This window comes from Megascapheus bottae, chromosome 7 (assembly GCF_031878675.1).
Source record: "Megascapheus bottae isolate mThoBot1 chromosome 7, mThoBot2.hap1, whole genome shotgun sequence".
Classification (NCBI taxonomy): domain Eukaryota; kingdom Metazoa; phylum Chordata; class Mammalia; order Rodentia; family Geomyidae; genus Megascapheus; species Megascapheus bottae.
In genome coordinates, this window is record NC_143515.1 from 35,655,516 (window position 1) to 35,676,073 (window position 20,558).

The 20,558-nt window shown below is 39.3% G+C and overlaps 1 protein-coding gene across 1 annotated transcript in view; it reads right to left on the bottom strand.

Annotated features, from left to right (window-relative positions):
* Positions 1 to 18,430, bottom strand: part of Gmcl1 (germ cell-less 1, spermatogenesis associated) — a 38,717-nt gene extending 20,287 nt beyond the window's left edge. The window contains exons 1-7 of the mRNA XM_090336753.1: positions 17,928 to 18,430; positions 11,453 to 11,576; positions 10,130 to 10,226; positions 8,804 to 8,901; positions 6,372 to 6,484; positions 5,730 to 5,795; positions 3,259 to 3,343 (exon numbers count right to left, since the gene is read on the bottom strand). Of these exons, the coding sequence (XP_090192879.1) occupies positions 3,259 to 3,343; positions 5,730 to 5,795; positions 6,372 to 6,484; positions 8,804 to 8,901; positions 10,130 to 10,226; positions 11,453 to 11,576; positions 17,928 to 18,187 (843 nt within the window). The 5' untranslated portion in view covers positions 18,188 to 18,430. The remainder of the gene's footprint in view (positions 1 to 3,258; positions 3,344 to 5,729; positions 5,796 to 6,371; positions 6,485 to 8,803; positions 8,902 to 10,129; positions 10,227 to 11,452; positions 11,577 to 17,927) is intronic.
* Between the last annotated feature and the right edge of the window lie 2,128 nt (positions 18,431 to 20,558).

Here is a 20,558-nt window from a genome sequence, read left to right on the forward strand (position 1 = left end):
CGTACAAAATATGAAAATTTTGCATAGATTACATTAATAATTCTACTAACAACTCAATCTTACTCATAGTATTTAAGTGTAGTATAAAAGGAAGAAATTAAACAATGGAAAAGGAATGTCTTTGCTTTACTGCCTTTTGAAACATTTCTATGAAGAGTAGTCTAGAGCACAGATGTTTAAATCCTAGATCTGGCACTTAGTAAGATAAATAATCTGATTTCTATGAGTCTTAGTTTCTTCATTTGCAAAAAGAGTGTAATATTTCTATCTCATAGGATATGGAAAAAATTAGTATGTGATGCACGTTTAGTATGGTGCCTGGCACAGAGTAGGGACCAGGAAAATATTAGCATTGATTAGCTTAAAAACAGTTACAACAACAGAACGAATGAATGCCATCAGGGCTCCAAAACAGAAATGGACTCTCTACTATTTCCTTAAAGACTCAACAGCTTGGACCCTAAACTTTCCTGAGGAAAAACTGTAATGGGATCTCAACTCTACTACAAAAACAACCATAATGAAGTATCTCATTTGCAAGTTTCCTCACCATATTAAATGTAGACAAGAGGCTAAAGGGAGTAGTGGACTAGAACTAACACTACCTGGCCTCTGCCTCAAGTGTGCAACTTAGTAATTGTAAGGATTTTACTATTTATAGTAAAAGAGTAGAAGCAGATTTGTTTCTTCAGAGTTGTAAAATAAGATTAGATTAAAACATGCTGAATTTTTTTCAGATGAATGAAGTAAAATATGCCTGAAGTTTAAATAGACTTCTGGAAACAATCTTGTACTTTTATCTAGAAAAATTATGTACAAAAAGTTCATTATAAGTCAGGAACATGGCCTAGCGATAGAGTGCTGGACTAGCATGCACAAAACCCTGGGTTCAATTCCTCAGTACCACATACACAGAAAAAGCCAGAAGTGGTGCTGTGGCTTATGGGTAGAGTGCTAGCCTTGAGAAAGCCCAAGGACAGTGCCCAGGCCCTGAGCTCAAGCCCAGGGCTGGCAGAAAAAAAAAAGTCCACCACAGCACCAGTCATCTAAAGATCAACTCTAAAAAATTCTGAAAAAACATACAAAGCATTTAAACTCCATAAGATGATGCATTTCTGATTATATAAATAACATGTTAATGAAATAATTTTATGAAGAAAATTTCTTTTTGCTTGAACTCTGGGTTTGGATGCTGTCCCTTAGCTCCTTTTTGGTTCAAGGCTAGCACTCTTCCACTTGAGCCACAGTGCTACTTCCAGTGTTTTCTATGATTAACTGGAGATAATGGTGGGACAAAGGGTAAACCAATTCAAGAGTAATACTCACTAGACTATGTTGGATAGGAACTTTACAACTTTGGGAAATTGGGGCAGTGGGTGGGTAGGTGAATATGAAGGGGGGTTAACACTGATAAAAGGAAATGTACTCAATGTTCGACAAGAAATGTACTCACTACCTTAGGTATGTTACTGTAATTTCTCTGTGTATGACCTTACAATAAAATTAAATTTGAAAAAAAGTACTCATTACCTTACTTACATAATCATATATCACCCTCTGTACATCACCTTTACAATAAAATTTATTTATTTATTTTTATTTTACTATTATTATTTTTTTTTTGCCAGTCCTGGGCTTTTGCTCAGGGCCTGAGCACTGTCATTGGACTTTCTCAAGGCTAGAGCTCTACCACTTGAGCCTCAGCACCACTTCTGGCTTTTTTCTATGTATGTGGTACCAAGGAATTGAACCTGGGTCTTCATGCATGCTAGGCAAGCACGCTACCACTAGGCCAAACTCCCGGCCACCTTTACAATAAAATTTAAATTAAAAAATTCTTTTTACAATATGCGTTTTAAAAAAGCCTCATGAACTTTTCCTGCTGGTTTTGAACCACAATCCTCAATCTTAGCCTCTTGGGTAGTTAGGGTTACAGGCATGAGTTACCAGTGCCAGTTGAAATATTTTTTTTTTTTAATTTTATTGTCAGGGTGATGTACAGAGGGTTACTGTTATATTCCTCAGCCTCCTGATACAGGCATGAGTTACCAGCACCCAGCTAAGATAAATCTTCTTAAAATTTTATTTTGTCAGGTTGATATACAGAAGGTTACTGTTACATTTGTCAGGTAGTGGGCACATTACTTCTGGAACATTGATACCCCTTCCCATGTTTTTCTTGTATTCCCCCCCATACACACATCTTGTTTTTCCCTTCCCTTCCCTATTTCAAATAAATAAATAAACATATATATAATATACCAGATACAGAAGTCAGATACTGTAACAATGTGAGATAAATCATAAAGGGAAAAAGAAATATCCTTGAGATAGAGAAGTACAAAGATAAAATCAATCTTATGTCAGGTGTATGAGGTTGAGGCAAGAGGATCTTGAGCTGGAAGCCAGTCTGGTCTACAAAGTCAGTCTCAAAATACGAACCAAACACTTGATTGTTAAACTTGTCATTTAAAATATGATGTAAAAATCAATGTTAATAAATTCTTTAATAAAAAAATTTTTAAAATACAAACCAAAAAAACCCACTCATGAATTACTATGAACACATTTTTAAAAATTGTTTTGGGAGCTGGGAATCTGGCCTAGTGGTAAGAGTGCTTGCCACATATATAGGGGGGAAAAAAGCTGCAAATGGTGCTATGGCTCCAGTGGTAGAGTTCTAGCCTTGAGAAAGCCCAAGAACAGTGCTCAGGCCCTGAGCTCAAGGCCCAGGACTGGCAAAAAAAGAAAGAAAGAAAGAAAGAAAGAAAGAAAGAAAGAAAGAAAGAAAGAAAGAAAGAAAGAAAGAAACAAAGACAGACAGACAGGAAGGAAGGAAGGAAGGAAGGAAGGAAGGAAGGAAGGAAGGAAGGAAGGAAGGAAGGAAAAAAGAAAAGAAAGAAAGAAAATAAAAGAAAGTGCACCATTTTGTTTTTTACTTTCATTACAATGTTTAGTAAATTACACAATGTATCTAAAACTTCATCACATAATGGGATGTATGATATATAATTTTGCTCAATTATCAGCTAAGGTAAATGCTTTCAGCACATTTAAGGTAAGCAAAGCTATTATGTTAGGTAGGTTAAGTATATTAAGTGTATTTTTGACAATATTTTGAGTTGGTAAGGGTTGTACTAGGACAACCCCAGTACAACCCCTTTACCTTTTCTAACATTCCTAATCATCCCTTTACCATTAGCTACTGTTTTGGTTTCTCATAATAATAATAATGTGATAACCTTGAATATGTTATACCTTTTTTAGAGCTGTATATACATCCATCTCCACTTGCATCACAAATAAATTAGATGAACCAATGAGCTGTTTCATGACATTTATACTGAGAAAGATAAAACAGAGAAATGAGCTTATCTTCATATACAAATTAAAAGACTGGTAGACAATTTGAAAATGTAATAGTAAAAATAGGAACAGTATTTTCACAAAACAAAGAATCTTGGCTTGCTATCTATATGAGCCCAACAATGCAGTTACGTGTGCTAATCTAGTAATCCAGTTAAAGTCAGGTTCCATATAAAAAACAAAAACAAGCTGGGTGCTAGTGGCTCATGCCTGTAGTACTAGCTAATCAGGAGGCTGAGATCTAAGGATCATGGTGTTCAAAGCCAGCCCGGGCAGAAAGTTCCTGAGACTCTTCTCTCCAATTAAGCACTCAAAAACCAGAAGTGATAAGAGTGCTAGCCTTGAGTAAGAGAGCTCAGGGACAATGCCTAGGATATGAGTTCAAGCTCCCATGACTGACACCCCCCCCACACACACAAAAAAGACTGTGGAAATTTCCTATAATAGCTGTATCATCAAAGTCATCTTTGCTTTTTTTATTTTTTATTTCTTTGGCCAGTCCTGGAGCTTGAACTCAGGGCCTGGACACTGTCACTGAACTTCTTTTGCTCAAGGCTAGCACTACCACTTGAGCCACAGTGGCACTTCTGGCCTTTTCTGTGCATGTAGTACTGAGGAATTGAACCCAGAGCTTCATGCATGCTAGGCTAATACTCTGCCATTAGGCCACATTGCCAGTCCTTATCTTTATTTTTTGAAGACAAGGTATTCTGACAAAGCCCAGGCTAGCTTCATACTTTGTGATCCTCTTGCCTCAGCCTCTCAAGTGCTGGATTACAGGATGTACCACCACACCTCATTCAGTTATCTTCGATCTCTAGGCTTAAAAGAATTTTTAGTCATAAAATACGATTTTATTATCAAAGAGACTATATTAAGTAATATATATTAGTTTAAATTAACAGCAGAAATGGCATCAATGTTTTTTCTTTTGTCATCATGCTCCCCCACCACTCCTTCCTTTAACTGAAAAGCCAGAAGAGTGTCTGTGTTTTGAAGACCTCATTAAGGTTAACAGTGTACCCCATATGCCAACTCAGTTAGGAAGACATGAGAATGTTTTTTTCTGCCCCAAATGGCCTCAAACCTTGAACTTCCCAAATCTCAGCCTCTTAAAAGAAGCTAATATTATAGTTATGAGTCACTTCTGCCTGACTTGATAAAGGTGATATTCATTCATTCAACAAGGGCTTACTCTATTAGCCTAGTCTATCCTGAAATTTGCTATGCAGTCTAGGCTCCACTCAAACTCAAATCCGCCTACTGCATCTTCTTGAATACTGGGATTAGGAGTGTATGCCCTCATCCCTGGGCTTAAAAATATTAAAGGTTTTAATAAAACTAATTTTGACTTTCTAATAGCTCAGCAGAACTTGAAATTTTTTCTACAGCAATGCATATTTTGTTAAAATAATACATTTTATCAATTATAAAAAGAAATTAAATTTGTATGAAATTTCTTTAGTTCACAGATATGGTTAAGATACCTTTAAGTGACTTGATTACTTTTTGTTTGTTTTGATTTTTTGGTGGGGCTTGCACTCAGGGCGTGAGCATTGTCCCTGAGCTCTTTTTGCCTAAAGCTAGCACTCTACCACTTTGAGCCACAGGGCTACTTCTGGTTTTCTGGTGGTTAATTAGACACACAGACTTTCCTGCCACGGGTGGCTTTGGACCTCCAACGGCAATCCTCAGATCTCAGCCTCATAAGTAACTAGTAGTACAGGATGAGCCACCAGTACCCAGATGTTCTTTGGGGTGTGTGTGTATGTGTACCCAGATGTTCTTTGGGGTGTGTGTGTATGTGTACCCAGATGTTCTTTGTGTGTGTGTGTGGGTGTGCAGCTCGCCATTCCTGGAGCTCACCAGTACCCAGATGTTCTTTGGGTGTGTGTGTGTGTGTGTGTGTGTGTGTGCGCGCGCGCCGCGCGCGCACATGCGCGCGCCGGTCCTGCGCACAAGTCCTGGAGCTCAAACTCATGACCTGGGAACTGTCCCTAAGCTTTTCAAGTCAAAGTTAGCTTTTTAGCTCAAAATTAGTACTCCACATAAGCTGCCACTGCTTCACTTATGGCTTGAACTCAGGGCTTGACCACTGTCCTTGGGCTTTCTGAAGGCTAGAGCTCTACAACTTGAGTCACAAGCACCACTTCTGAATTTTTCTATGTATGTGGTATGGAGGAATTGAACCCAGATCTCTGTGCATGCTAGGCAAGCACTCTACCACTAGGCCAAACTCCTGGCCCTGGCTTAATTACTTTTTAACAAATACTTTTTTGTGTTCTACAAAAACATCTTTCACATTTTAACAAGTAAAAGACAGTATTTAAGGATAATTAAAAAATGATTTAAAATTTAAATACCTCAGTTCTTTGAAAAGGTCAACATTCTGGTGAGTCATCAAATTGTTCAGAAGCCACTCAAGGCACCTACAATGATAAGATATAATTATTATAGTGTGTTATACACTTACAATGTATAGCATCTTATAGTTAAAATCAAAACAGAATATTAATCTTGCTAAGCCATGCTCAAAATTTTTAGCTTAATAATCTATATTTAGTATTGCTTTTGTCAGTAGTTATTAAGGGAATATTCACTTTATATTGAGATAATTTTAAGTAAGACTTCAAGCTGTGTTAAATAGTTTATGAAGGCTCTTACATATTTCTATAATTTTCTTTAAACTAAAAAAATGAATTGTGCAATTCTCAAGAGTGAAAAATATGTCATTGTTGTAATAACAATATCCATTACACCTAGTCTTTAAGGAATGTTAACAGAAAAAATAGTGACTACAGGTTCAATAACCATTTACACTCCACCCACAATCACTTACAGATAACTTGAGTTTACTAGCTAGTTGAAAGAAAAATGAGGCTTTTGAAGTAATACTCTTCCTATTTTTTTTCCCTCAATTCTTTTCTTATTACATTTGCTTAAGAAACCAGAGCAACCAGATTGCCAGAAGTGGGATGGGAAGAAAAACAAGAAAAGTAACTCACTTTTTCTTTACAGAATCTAATCCATAGGTCCCTGCTGATGTGTAATAGCCACATACAGTTTTCACATTAATTGTTTCCTTCATTGTCTCACCACACTGCTGGATTAAACCATCCTGTAAATATAAATAAGCACTGGAAAGGCCCATTTCATGTGGGGAAAATTACTTCTGATATGTGCTTTTACATATTAAAAAGTATTTTTTAAAGGAAGGAAAGAAAACATTAAGTAAAGCAAGCCTCAGTTTTTTTCTAAGTCTGATAAAAAACACTGAAAAAAAATCTAGCAAATATTCAAATAAATTCTTGGAACTGAAAAGTGGAAATGTGAAAAGCAGTAAGGCAGTAAGATGGATATAGGCTCTTTTTTTACTTGCTACTTGTCCTCTGAGGATCTTCCTGAGACTTCTGCAAATTTCTTTACCTGCACTTTATCTTTTTCATCTTTTTTTTTAATTAAAAATTCTCTACATAGCTACCCATGTGATGGCCTAGATAAAAATTAACACAAGGTGTTTACTTAAAGTTTAAAACACCTATCAATTATAAAAGATAATCCCTAAACACTGGTATTAACGTTTAATCTTAAATGTCTGTAGAGGTTTCAAATGAACAGAATTAAATGTATGGAAAGAATATTGTCACTATACATTCAAGTCTCTAAAATATACTCATCATGCAAGTATATTACTAAATTAGAGTTAGTAAATTACAATAAATAAGGCAGAAAGTGTAGAGCAAAACTAAAATTAATAAATAATTTATATACTTATTGGAAATAAGCACTGTAAGGACCAAACTATTTGAAAAGACAAATGATCACAAAGAATAATAAGCAAGCTATTAACTAATTCTTTCAAATAAATCAGTAAATACATATCACATTAAGGAAAATAAAACTAAAATAAAACTGACTCCGCCTGCTTTCTAAACTTACCTGGAAGTTGTATTTTCCTCTTAACATCTAGACTGATATCACATCCAAAGGAGTATTTCTGCTTAATCTATTAAATATCCATCATTTTTTCCTTTCCATGTTTGCTACTTTTTTTTTAAATTTTAGTAAGGATTTGTTTTACTATATCAGCATTAAAGTAGGAAGAAATAGAGACAGACACACATGTTTCCTGCATGAGTTACATTGCCCTCTCCATGTTTATTGGTATTATTACCTTAATGTAAATGTTACCTGGACAACTGCAACAGGTTTTGGTCTCTAAGGTTGTGCTCCCCTTTTCTTCAATCCATCCCTCATCTGTTATTCCTGAAAATTTCTCTCTAAAACATACGTTTGTCTCTTCCCCAATTAAAATGTGGACAGGGACTTTTATTCTTTTTATTTTATTTATTTATTTATTTTGCCAGTCCTGGGCTTGCACTCAGGGCCTGAGCACTGCCCTTGGACTTTCTCAAAGCTAGCACGCTGCCACTTGAGCCACAGCACCATTTCTGGCTTTTTCTATGAATGCGGTACCGAGGAATCAAACCTGGGTCTTTGTGTCTGCTAGGCAAGCACTCTACCAATAGGCTAAACTCCTGGCCCCAGAGAGACTTTTATACCCAAGTTTTTGCCTCTCTCCCTCCAACCATTCTAACATTCTTGCCCCAGTCATGATGCACTCCTTCTAAATTCTTGAATTTTCCATCACTTCACATCTCTAGGTCTTAGTTTGCTCTGTTCCTTCCCTTCTATTCCCATTTTGCAAGATAAACACTTTCAAGAATCTGGGAACATAAATTCCTTGTATGATGCCACCTTGGCATATAGCTGCACTAAATCCTATAAGATATTTACGATATGGGATAGAAAAATAACATTATTTTCCATTTAAGTTTGTGTAACAACCCTTCCTTATCTCTTCCACAAACACTATACCAAATTCCTGGATGGTAGATGAAAAGGTAAATTAAGATGTAGATCCTAAATATGTACAATTTGTATATTAATTTTAAAAAATTTACCTTTTGATCTAATACCTAGTTTGACACTATGCTAGATACATTTTTGTTGAGTGAATGTCACTCTATTAGTAGATTAAAATATATACATAATTATTTAATAATTAAGAAAAAATTGACAGTAGTGTCAGTTTCTTGAATCCATGAACTACATTATCATAATCTGCTTAATAATCAAGGTAAGTAATTTATGGATACCTACAAATGACAGTTAAAATTGAGATGAATAAAATTTTTTCCACATTGTCATCACAATAAGATAGCAATATAGAAATGACTTGCACTCACTTTACATAGTCATCAAACCTCCCTCAGCTGTAATAAATTGATTTTGGCTGAACATTTAAATGACTTATACCATGTGGAACATTTACGTATTTCATTTTTATTTTAAAATTTGTCAAAAGTTTTGTTTGGGAGAGATATGTGAAAACAAAGCTACACTATGATCTTATTTTTGATAATTGGCAACTTACCAACTGCAGCATGGAAGCTGCTGCCAAAATGGCAATGACACGACTGGGCTTTATTAAGACATCATCTCGATACAGCGATCCAAATGCAACCTGTAGTGCTGTGAGCACACATGCACATGTAGAATGGAATAACAAAAGTTATGTATAAGATTATTGCACCAACTCTTTTCACATACAAGCCATTTGTGTAAGTCTGGTTATATATATAAAATAATGAGATGTATCACTAATTAAAATGGAAGGAATGGTTCCTGATCAATGGTGCTAATATAGCAATATTGTAAATTTGTTTATACTATCAAATGTAGCTGCATTCTTCTCCATCTAACTTTGGCATTGATGGTTAGGATTAAGACACTCCTGGCAGAAGCTTTACAAAATACAAGAGCAGACTTGGGATAATCTTGACTCTGCCTCTTTCAGTGCTTAGTCCCTGGAGAGTATGAGACAAACTCTTGATCCCATCTATGCCATGCTTAGGCCCAGATCCTGACAGTTCTCTCCCCATTGCCCTCCTCATCAATGTTCCACATGGCTTGCCCTGTAAACATTCTCAAAAAAGTGCTGGCCAGCCAAGCACCAGTGGCTCATGCCTGTAATTCTAGTGTTCAAAACCAGCCCAAGCATGAAAGTCTGTGAGACTCTTCTCGCCAATTAACCACCAGAAAACAAAACTTGATCCTGTGGCTCAAGTGGTAGAGTGCTAGCCTTGAGCTAAAGAGCTCAGGGACAGCACAATGGCCCAGAGTTCAAGCCACACAACCAATAATAATAATAGTAATAATGTGGTGGGTAGTGGGTATCTCCTTCGAACAGAAACAGTCTGACTATAGACTCAGTAAACTGCTCTGACATCTAACACTAAGTAGGCTTCTACTACTCAACTAAGGAGTTTTACAGTTCTAAGATAATACTGATTATATCATTTGTACCTTTAATGTTCCCAGAAAAGTTATTTTTATTTTAAAATTATTTTTATTTTAGTGCTAGAGATAGAACTTGGGGTCAGTGCATGGCAAGCAAGTGTTCTACCATGCTGACACAGACATGAAGATATATAAACACACTGATAAGGTTCACGTTACTGAGAACAGGGGGTACAGCACTGAGAAAACTGTGATAAAATTATCAACTTCCCCCAAATATAAGACTAGAATATTTAGGAAAGTTAAAAGCGTATATTTTAGCTAGACGTGGAGGTGGGGCTCAAAGCTAAGGGACAGTACCCACCCTGGCCCTGAATTCAAGCCCTAGCACAAAAAACCAAACCACAACAAAAAAAGTTGTTTTATGATTCTTGCAAAATAGTAATTATGGAGTTAGTACCTTCTATATCAATATTCTGGTCAGGAATCTCCAATTCAATACTATTCATGCTGGATTCTTTCCAAGAACCACTGAACATACTAGAAAAGTAGCCAGACTTAAACAAAAAAAAAAAAAATGGCAATGATTAGTACTTTGCTTTCTAAATTATTTTCCCATCTCCAACTCCAAGAAGCTATTCTATTAGAACTAATCTACCACACAATCCAAGATGTATACGAGGAAAAAAACCTAATACTGAAAAATATACGTGTCTCTGTTGTTTCTACCTGAAGACGGCATTAAACAGAATCATGTGGCCTAAACAACAGAAGCATTCTCACCCACATGTTCATAAAGTTGAGATTGTGTGTGTGTGTGTGTGTGTGTGTGTGTGTGAGTCATGGAACTTGAACTCTGGGCCTGGGTATTGTCCCTGAGCTCTTCAAGGCTTCCGCCCTACCCCTTGAGCCACAGCTCCACTTTCAGTTTTCTGATGGTTAATTAGAGATAAGAGTTAGGGCCCAGGCTGGCTTCGAACCTACATCTTCATATCTCAGCCTTCTGAGTAGCTAGGATTACAGGCGAGAGCCACTGTGTCTGGCTCTCGAATATTTTGTTTTTTTTTTTTTTTCTTTCAAAGGTTTCAAAAAGATATAAGCCTATGAAGACCAGGATTCTGATATATTCTCTAAATGACATTAAAGTCAAAATAAACCTGTTAAAAATTAAAGCATTATGATTAAGAAAATCAAGTAAATGACAGCCTGCATATTTATCGGCCTTCTTGTCAACCTAAACAGATTTTCCTGACAGAGTGTCAAGAACTTTATATTCTCACTCACCCTGAACTACCAAAAAAGGGCATTTCCTAGGAGTATATCTTGAATAATCATAAAGTAACAATCTTTACAGATTGTCTCCATTTTATCAACACAAAGCTCCAAAATAAGCAGCTTATCAAAGACAAAGCATTTTAGTGTGTTTTCTAGACCAAACTCCAAACTATCTGCTAACATTATTTATCATCTTTCTACTAAAGACATCTTTCATCAGAGGATTCTTTTTTCCTGTCCTGGGGCTTGAACTCAGAGTCTGGGTACTGTCCTTGGGCTTTCTCAAGGCTAGCACTCTACCACCCGAGTCACAGCACCACCTCCAGCTTTTTCTGTCTATGTGGTTCCGAGAAATTGAACTGAGGGCTTCCTGCAAGCTAGCAAGCACATCCTGGCCCATCATCAGAGGGTTTTTCTTCTCCTGTGATGAAAGATGCATCTTTTGTAAATAGTTTAAGTTTCTTTAAGTAACTATTCTGGTTCATTTAACAGAAAAAAAAATACTTACTTGACATAAATATATTTTGTGTAAGCTCCATTCTTCGCCTAGAGCACAAATCTTAATATCACTGTTTTCACCATTCAAAAATAATGTTTGATAAATATATTTGGATGTACTCTTTAATTTTTTCCTGTAAGAGAAATGTAAAAGTTACATGTATGTACAAAAATGAGTGATTTGAGCTGGGTGCCAGTGGCTCACGCCTATAATCCTAGCTACTGAGGAGTCTGAGATCTGAGGATCATGGTTCAAAGCCAAGTCAGTGAGACTCTTAGCTCCAATTAACCCCCAGAAAACCAGAAGTAGTGCTGTGGCTCAAGTGGAAGAAACTATCCTTGAGCTGAAGAGCGCAGGGACAGCACCCAGGTCTAGATTTCAAGCCCCCAGACTACCACCACCACCACCACCACTAAAAAGAACAACAAAATGAGTGTTTTGGGATAGGATAGTAGAGCACTTGTATAAGGCAGGCTGTGGGGTCAAGCTATAACACCATAAAAACAAGACAAATGCTTTGCTGATTTGGCATATATTTCAAAAATTCTTTTTATTCAGTTTCTATTAGTGTAGAAAATGATGGAATATAGTACACATTTAAGTCTGATGGTGTCTTTAAATGGATGTCTCTGGAGTACTGTAGTTCAGAGAGATAAAGGTTGGTGCATAAGAGCCTTTCTCTCCACACATTTTATATAAACTTTTGATTTTTGAACTAATTACATATTCAATAAATTAGAAAATAAATCAGTGTTGATTTCTGCTTATTTCCCCATTTAGAAACTAGTGCTATTGGAGATCCCAAACAATAGCAATATAATCTGCTATACATTTAGAAAATGGAGAATAGGAATGAAAATTCTCTTACCCAAATAATTATTATAGTTAAGCTTATTTCAGTGGGAACTATTTAAAAACTAGCTTTAAATTATTTTACCTCCACTGAAAAAATAAATGGTTTGCAGTTTTAAATAAAAGGTTTATGAAACTATGATCAAGGAAAAAGCTTCTTAGGAGACTGGAGCAGTGAACTCTGAATATTCCACCTAACTCCACCCAGAGCAGCAACACTTACTAGTACATGTGCAAACATGCTGTTTTCTGCTTAAGACTTAAAGAGAATGTTTTTTTTTAAAGCTGAGGGTTGTACTCTGACTTGTGCTTGTAATATTAGTTATCTGGGTGGCAGAGATCAAAGAACTGCAATTTAAGTTCAGCATAGGCAAAAGTTTGTAAGACCTTTATCTCAATTCAACAAAAGTTAGGCATGGTGGTATGTACTTGGCATCCTAGCCACGTGGGAAGTATAAAGAGGAGGATGGTCCAGGCTGGCCAAGGCATAAATTAGAGACTCTATTTTAAAATAACCTAAAATAAAAAGGGCTAAAGGGTATGGCTAAGGTGGTAAAGAGCCTGCTTAGTAAATGGTAAGGACTTGAGTTCAAACCCTAGTACCACCAAAAAAATAGAAGTTTCAGAATCAATACTCAAGAGCTCAAGATGATCAGTAAGTAAGAAAAAAGGTAGGGCAGCAAGCAGAGTGTGTGATGAGCAAGTATAACAGCATTTATCTAGTAGCTGAGATAGATGAGTAGGAACTGCATATAAGAAACACAAATGAAGGGCCAGGAGTTTGGCCTAGTAGTAGAATGCTTGCCTAGAATGCACAAAGACCCAGGTTCGATTCCTTGGTACCACATACATAGAAAAAAAGTTGGAAATGGTGCTATGGCTCAAGTGGTAGAGCTCTAACCTTGAGGAAGCCCAAGGACTGGCAAAAAAAAAAAAAAAAGGAAAGAAAAAAAGAAAGAAACACAAAAGAAAAAAAGAAGAGTAAGACCCTTTAAAGGTTCTAACAACTTTCTTACTAAGAAAAAAAATTCTTTAAAAAAACAATGGTTTCACCAGGTGCTGGTGGCTCACATCTGTAATCTTAGCTAATCAGGAGGCTGAGATCTGAGGATTGCCGTTCAAAGCCAGCCTAAGCATGAAAGTCTATGAGACTCTTATTCCAATTAACCACCAGAAAATTGGAAGTGGCCCTGTGGCTCAAGTGGTAGAGCGCTAGCCTTGAGCACAAACAGGCTCAAGGGCAGCATCTATGCCTTAAGTTCAAGTCCCAGGATCAGCAAAATAATAATAATAATAATAATAATAATAATAATAATAATAATAATAATGTTTCAGATGTTATTTGGAACAAGTCTATATAGTACCTCTTCCCAGCAAATAATAGCAATGTATAATGTATAATGGTGTATGTCTGTAGTCACTACTACTTGAAAGGCTGAGGCTAGACCACTGGAGCCCTGGAATTCAAGGCAAGCCTATACAACCTAGTGAGACTGATACCAAAAAGAAAACAAGAAGTCAGGCATAGTGGTTCACATCTGTAATCCCAGCTGAGGCAGGAAGACAAGTAGGGGGACTTACAGGGATCTGGAGATTAGAAAATAAAACAGAATGTTATGAGGGGCTCAGCCAGTGATTAGGTTATCTGCAGCAAGTGGAAGGACAAGGTCTCTGGGAAACAAGAGACTACAGCAGCACAGGAAATGGTTTTATTATTATTAAAATTACACATAACATGCTCACCTAGTGGCCTCCCCACCCTCTATGAACACTGCAGATATCTTTTTCCTGGAAAGAACTGGAACCTTTCAGGGAGACCTAAGGTCTTAGTGTTGGTGCACTAGACAGAACAGTCCGCTTTCTGGTATTCAAGTTGTTGTAAGCCTGAGAGCTCCCACTTCTCTTCCCTAAATTAAAGTTCCCAAACTACTGTATATACCATAGTACTAAGGCTAACTCAAGGGTGACATGTGGACAATTTTAAAGGAAATACAGCAACTTTTCAGACAACATGTAATATCACCATTAAGATGCCTGCACCTAATTGAGGTTTTCATTGTAGTAGTTGTTTTGGATCAAGGAGACCATGAAGACACCAAGGGTAAACCAAGAAAGTTTAAGATTCTTTGCTCTAAGCAGGGCGCTGGTGGCTCACGCCTGTAATCCTAGCTACTCAAGAGGCTGAGATCTGAGGATTATTTTTCAAAGGCAGCCCCAGCACAAAAGTTGGCAAGACTCTTATCGCCAATCAACCTCCAGAAAACCCGAAGTAGTGGTGTGGCTCAAGTGGTAGAGCAAGAGCCTCGAGCTGAAGAGCTCAGAGACTGCACTTAAGCCCATATAGGGCCAGGAGCTTGGCCTAGTGGTAGAGTGCTTGCCTAGCATGCATGAAGACCCAGGTTTGGTTCCTTGGACCCTAATACATTGAAAAATCTAGAAGTGGTGCTGTGTCTCAAGTGGTAGAGTTCTAGCCTTGAGAAAGCTCAAGGATATTTCTCAGTTCTTGAATTCAAGCCCCAGGACTGGCAAAACAAAACAAAAAAACAAAGCATACTCCACTCATAGTCAAGTCAGCCTGTCTTCCTACAAAGAAAGAAAGAAAGAAAGAAAGAAAGAAAGAAAGAAAGAAAGAAAGAAAGAAAGAAAGAAAAAGAAATTCACTAGAAACAGATTCAGAAGACAGAAAAAGCAGAATATATGAAGTTGAACTATTTTTCTTTTGTTACCAAGGGAGGACAAAAGGCAGTTAAAAGTTCTTGAGCAAAACAAACAAAAACAATACAAACTCCCCTCATCGTCCAAATAAGATACAAAAGAAACTGCTTGCCTTTAAGAACTAGGATGGGATGTAAGAAATGATTCCACTTAGCCACAAGGCTAGAAAATACTTTCCTTTGAACAAAGATTTGTGACATGAGGTAAAGTTTCTAGTATTAGCTCACTCCCTGACTCCGTGGTGAGTAATCATTACATAGTTATATAGTTCTAGATATAAACTGTTTTAATTCTTAGAGATAGTTTATGGACACAACACTGAAGATATCACTGTGAAACAGTGTGAATTTTAAGCTATGTTAATGTGAAATATAAAAGCAAGACATGCAGTAACAAAAGATATGAGGCAGAAGGTGGGCCTAGAAACTGAAGCTTTTCATGAGGCATTTCTTTTGGTAAGAGAGCCAAGGGACAACCACAGGAAGTGTATCAGTGCAAACACACAAAATTACAAGTCCTAACATTTTCTTTCTCCTTCACCTTTGCAAGATAAGAAATTCAGGCATCTCCCACAATACATACATATTAAATTCTGGTATGCATTTTCTGATGAAGATTTTCTTTAGGGCAGGGAGTTTGGCTTGGCAGTAGTGTGTTTGTCTAGTATACACAAAAACCCAAGTTTGATTCCTCAGTACCACATAACACAGAAAATGCCTGAAGTGGTGCTGTGGCTCAAGTGATAGAGCTCTAGCCTTGAGAAAGCCCAAGGCAGTGCTCAAGCCCCGAGTTCAAACCCCAGGATTGGCAAAAAAAAAAGCGCTTTTCTTTAAAAGGCTCGATTACAAATTTGTTCCTTGGGTATTTTGACTCAGCCCTAGAAGTGGCCACTCTCTATAACTTCTATTCCCATATTTCTATTTATTTTTTTCTTTTGTCTTTCTGACAAAAGGCTAACCTCAAACTTGATCCTTACATCAGCCTGCAAATGCTGAGATTACAGCCTGTGAACGTTGTGAATGTACCACTATGTCTAGCCAACATCAGTAAATATATATATATATATATATATATATATTTAACAGATCTCTTCAGTTTTTTCCCCTTAATAGTTAATTTCCTATTCTATTAATACATTTATATCAAAATTTCTCTACTAAAATCACTGTGTGATTTTCAAATGGGCTCTGGTATATATTTTGATGGTTACATTAAATATGTGTCCTAAACTACTCACCATAAGGTACAGACTGTCACACTGGAATACATACATACATACATATATATATGCATATGTAACTAAAGCCCAGGTACATGCTTTAAATACAGTTCTAAAGACACTGATCAGTGTAAAAAAAATGAAAGATATAAAAAATAGACCATTCAATTATGAAAAGAAAGTGGAAATGCTTATGTTCAGAAATTTAGAGGGATGAACTTTTATATACAAATAAATTTATTGAGTGCATACAAGCTACACACTGTACACTGTGGAATTCCATAAGGTGGTGGTAATACCTCCATTTTACACATGAAGAAGAAAGTAAGGACATTAAGTGGAGAATACAGATATAAACTCAGAATCTGAATACTGAATATTATGCTACATTAAGTTACTGAAGGTGGGTGCTGATGGTCCACACCTGTCATCCTAGCTACATGGGAGGCTGAGATCAGAGGATCCCAGTCCCAGAAAAGTCTTAACAGAATAAGACCTAACAGGCCCATCCAGTGACATGCTCCTGTCATCCCAATTACCATGGAAAGTCGTATTAAACAGGGGAATGAGCCTCCCTCCAGGAGCTGCTGGACTGGGCAGAAAGTGAGACTCTATTTCATAACCAATCAGTGCAAAATAGTGAAGGTATGGATGGCCTCAGTAGTATCAGCAGTTGCTCCCCCACCCCCCAAAAAGTAACTGAAAATATTTACAGTAGCGGTCCACTTTGTAAATATAAGCATTTATACATGAAACCCATTTGGAAAGTTTTAGAAATCAAACTATGAAGTTTGTTTTGGAAATACTAAGGTTTGAACTCACGGCCTTGAAACAGCTAAGCAAGTGCTCTACCACTTGAGCCACTTCACTAGCCTCACAAACTATTAAGTTTTCATCCATGACACTTAAGTGTTAACTCTTGCTGCTGAGCTACAATCTCTAGTGCCTGATTTTTTTTTTACAACACGTAATGCTTGCATAGCAAAAATCAGATTCATTTTTTAAAGTTTCATTTAAAAAATTGCATCAGTGACTCCCCTGACCTTTAAAATGAACACAGCAATCAGCCTTGATGTATACTACATTCTAGTTCACATGCAATTATTTTTTTTCAATACTTCTTCCAAAAAATGCAAGCTGTAGCACTGCCTTACACCCATCCACAGGCGATCTGAAACAGACTTTGAAAAAGACTTTGGACCTCATTAGGAACAAATACACGCTATTGATCAACTTCACCTTCGTGGTTCCGGAGAACTGTGTGCAATGGTTTCCCCTCTGACTGGGTGAGCCAGAAGTAAAGGTGCCCATCTCAGACACAATTTATTGAGGGCAACCGGACGGAAACCCATTTATCCTGCGGTCGGCCGCAAAGAAGGCAAAGGTGTGAGTTAGCAGGCATGACCAGCCCGGTCGATCGTCTCTTCTGGTGGCTTGGCGTCGCAGCCTCCAGGGAGGTTTTACACGAGGCCCCGCAGCGTCCGGTGGTTTACGAGGCGGAGCCCCAGGCGCGCCCCCACGCCCGGACCTGCCCGGACCCGGGCCGGCTCCCCCACCCCCCGGGTTCAAGGGCACGTCTGCATGGAACGAGCTGGGGGAGAAGGGGCGGGGAGGACGCCGCACCCCCCCTTCCACGCACCGGGCCCAACAGGTGCGACGGGTCGCTCAGCCCCGCGCAGCCCCCCCACGCCCACCTACCTCCGAGGGGTGTTGAGGAGCCGCTGCTGCTCGTCGCCCTCTTCCTCCTCCTCGTCGGTCTCCGAGTCGGGGTGACAGTAGCAGAAGGCCCCGCTGCTCCGCTTGCGCTTGCGGCTGCCCGGGCAGTAACAGAAGCCGTGGCCCGCAGGCTCGCCGCCAGGCTCGGGCCTCCGAAGCGAGCCCCCCGCCCCAGGGCCGATCTCCGGCTGGGCTCGGGCTCGCCCGGGGTGGCGCAGCACCCGGCTGCTCAGGGAGCCCATGGGTCGCGGCTCCCCGGGGCCTCAGGGAGCACACTTCAGGGCGCCCAAAGGACGGCGTCCCCCGCCATGGCCTGGCCGCCACCGCCCTCCTCCGCCTCCCGGCCGAGGTGGCTACAAGACCACCTTCTCACGCGCAGCCCCAACCGTTGCAGCGGACGCCGGCGCCTCCATCCTCCGCCCCGCCCGCTGCGTCTGCCGCGCCGCGCGCGGGCTCCACGGAACCTCGCCCCCTGGCTTTCGCAACAAAGCAGCGGGCCGTTGAACGCATGCGCGTGCGGCGAGCCCCTGGAAGGGGCGGGGAAAGACCGACTGCGTGGCCCGTGGAGCATGCGCAGAAGCGCTGCTTGGGCTGGAGGAGGGGGGGTGGGTCTTGCTAGCTCGAGGTCAGGGGCCAACTTAGTTCTAATGGTAATTCACTTGTCCTTGTGTTTTCACGACCTAGGACTCCAAGCCATTCGTTTGTTCCTTTTGTGTAGGGTGGGGGCTGGGTGGGGCGGGAGGTAGCAGGACTTGAACTCAGGGCCTTGTACTCTCACAGGGCTTTTTATGCTTACTGCCCATCTTCTACCACTTGAGTCGTGGCTCTGGCTTTGGCTTTTTGCTGACTAATTGGACTTGAGTCTCTACTGACCTCTATCCTCAGATCTCAGCACCCTGAGTGACTAGGATTACAAACTTGAACGACAGGCCCCCAGGACCTTCATTAAAACTTGAGTCCTGGGTATGGACTGGGCCCTTTGCTAGACACAGGATTGAAATACACTGGGTTTAGGAGTTTCCAGGTGTTGGGTCCTCCTCCTCCCCGCACCTCCCGCAGAGTTGGGGTTGACTTTCTTCAGAGATGTTAAGAGGTATCACCTGTTGGGATGCTTAGGTTTCTTCAGCCTTCCTCTGCTGCAGGAATAAAAAAGGAAACCTTTGGGTTATGGTGAACATTCCTTACACTCTTTTCTTTAGCCATAGTAGCACTCCTCAGCCTGCAGTAGCAGGTCTTCCTTTGGGTTCTGACTCTGACAGCTATCCCCCTGCCCTGGCGCCTTTCTACTTTTTAAGTAAAATGTTATAATGAAGTACGTCAAGTAAAAACATCTGTGGGCCCACTAGTAACTTGAAATTTTATCATAATTGTCTTGATTCATTCTCACTTTCTCAATTTACTGGGGGTGCAATGGATCCTTGGTTCTTAAAATAGTGCAGTAAAAATAGGAAATCCTTTGTATACTCACACTCCGTCTCTTCCTGTCTTCTTTACCAATGATGATCACTGTCGAGAATGGTGTATATCCTTATTCTCATAGATGCTCTTAGAGACATACCCATAAATAATACATTTTCTTTTGCCTCTTAAGTGGAATCATACTATACCTATCATTCTGAACCATTCTCAAAATTATACTTTTGATTAAATCTTTGATTACCTTTTACTGCTTGTTCTTAATGGTGACCTGTTATTATAGCGCAGAAATGAATTTTGTTGGCAAACTAGTCATCAAGCCAGATCCCCAGAAGTGGATTTGGTAAGGTATCAAGTTTATTAGCAATTGTCAAACTGCTCTCTGAATGGGTTGTACCAATGTACCGGCTTACACTTCCATCAGTAGAATACATAGTTTGGGGTTCCCAGGGAACAGGTATCTGTTCCATTCTTTTTTTACCGAAAGATTTTATTAACATTGATTTTTATATCATATTTCAAATGTCATGTTTAACAAACATATTCAAGAAGGTAATCTCTATGATCCATTCTGAGAAATCCCAACCGCTAGCTTGTTGAGGGAGCTTTGGGTGGCTGTGGGAATGTCGAAAACACAGGACGCTTCAGTGATAGAAAACAAGGTATAGATTTCATCAGGGCAATTAACTTTGCACAGACGGGCATGCTGCCACTCTCCCCAGAGCTAAGTGGGCACACAGGTGGGGTGGTCCACTGGCTTTTTTTGTGCCAGTCCTGGGGCTTGAACTCAGGGCCTGAGCACTGTCCTTGGGCTTTTTCCTCAAAGCTAGAACTCTGCCACTTGAGCCACAGCCCCACTTCTGGCTTTTTCTATGTATGTGGTACCAAGGAATTGAACCCAGGTCTTTGTGCATGCTAGGCAAGCACTCTACCACTAGGTCAAACTCCCGGCCCCTTCCACTGGCTTTTTATCCCGAAGGGGTGACACTGTTCCTTCTCCTTGCTGCTAAGGAGTCAGACTCACAGCTCTATTTATAATTGGTTGCCAGGGTGATGGAATAATACAAAGAAGTTAGCACTCCAACCATTCAAAGGTGATCTATCTATCACAGCTGGCTGTGAAGCAGGCTGGGAATGGGGCAGTTGACAGTTATAGTTGGAGGAGTTTGGTAAAGTCCTGGCAAAGTTCCTACTCAA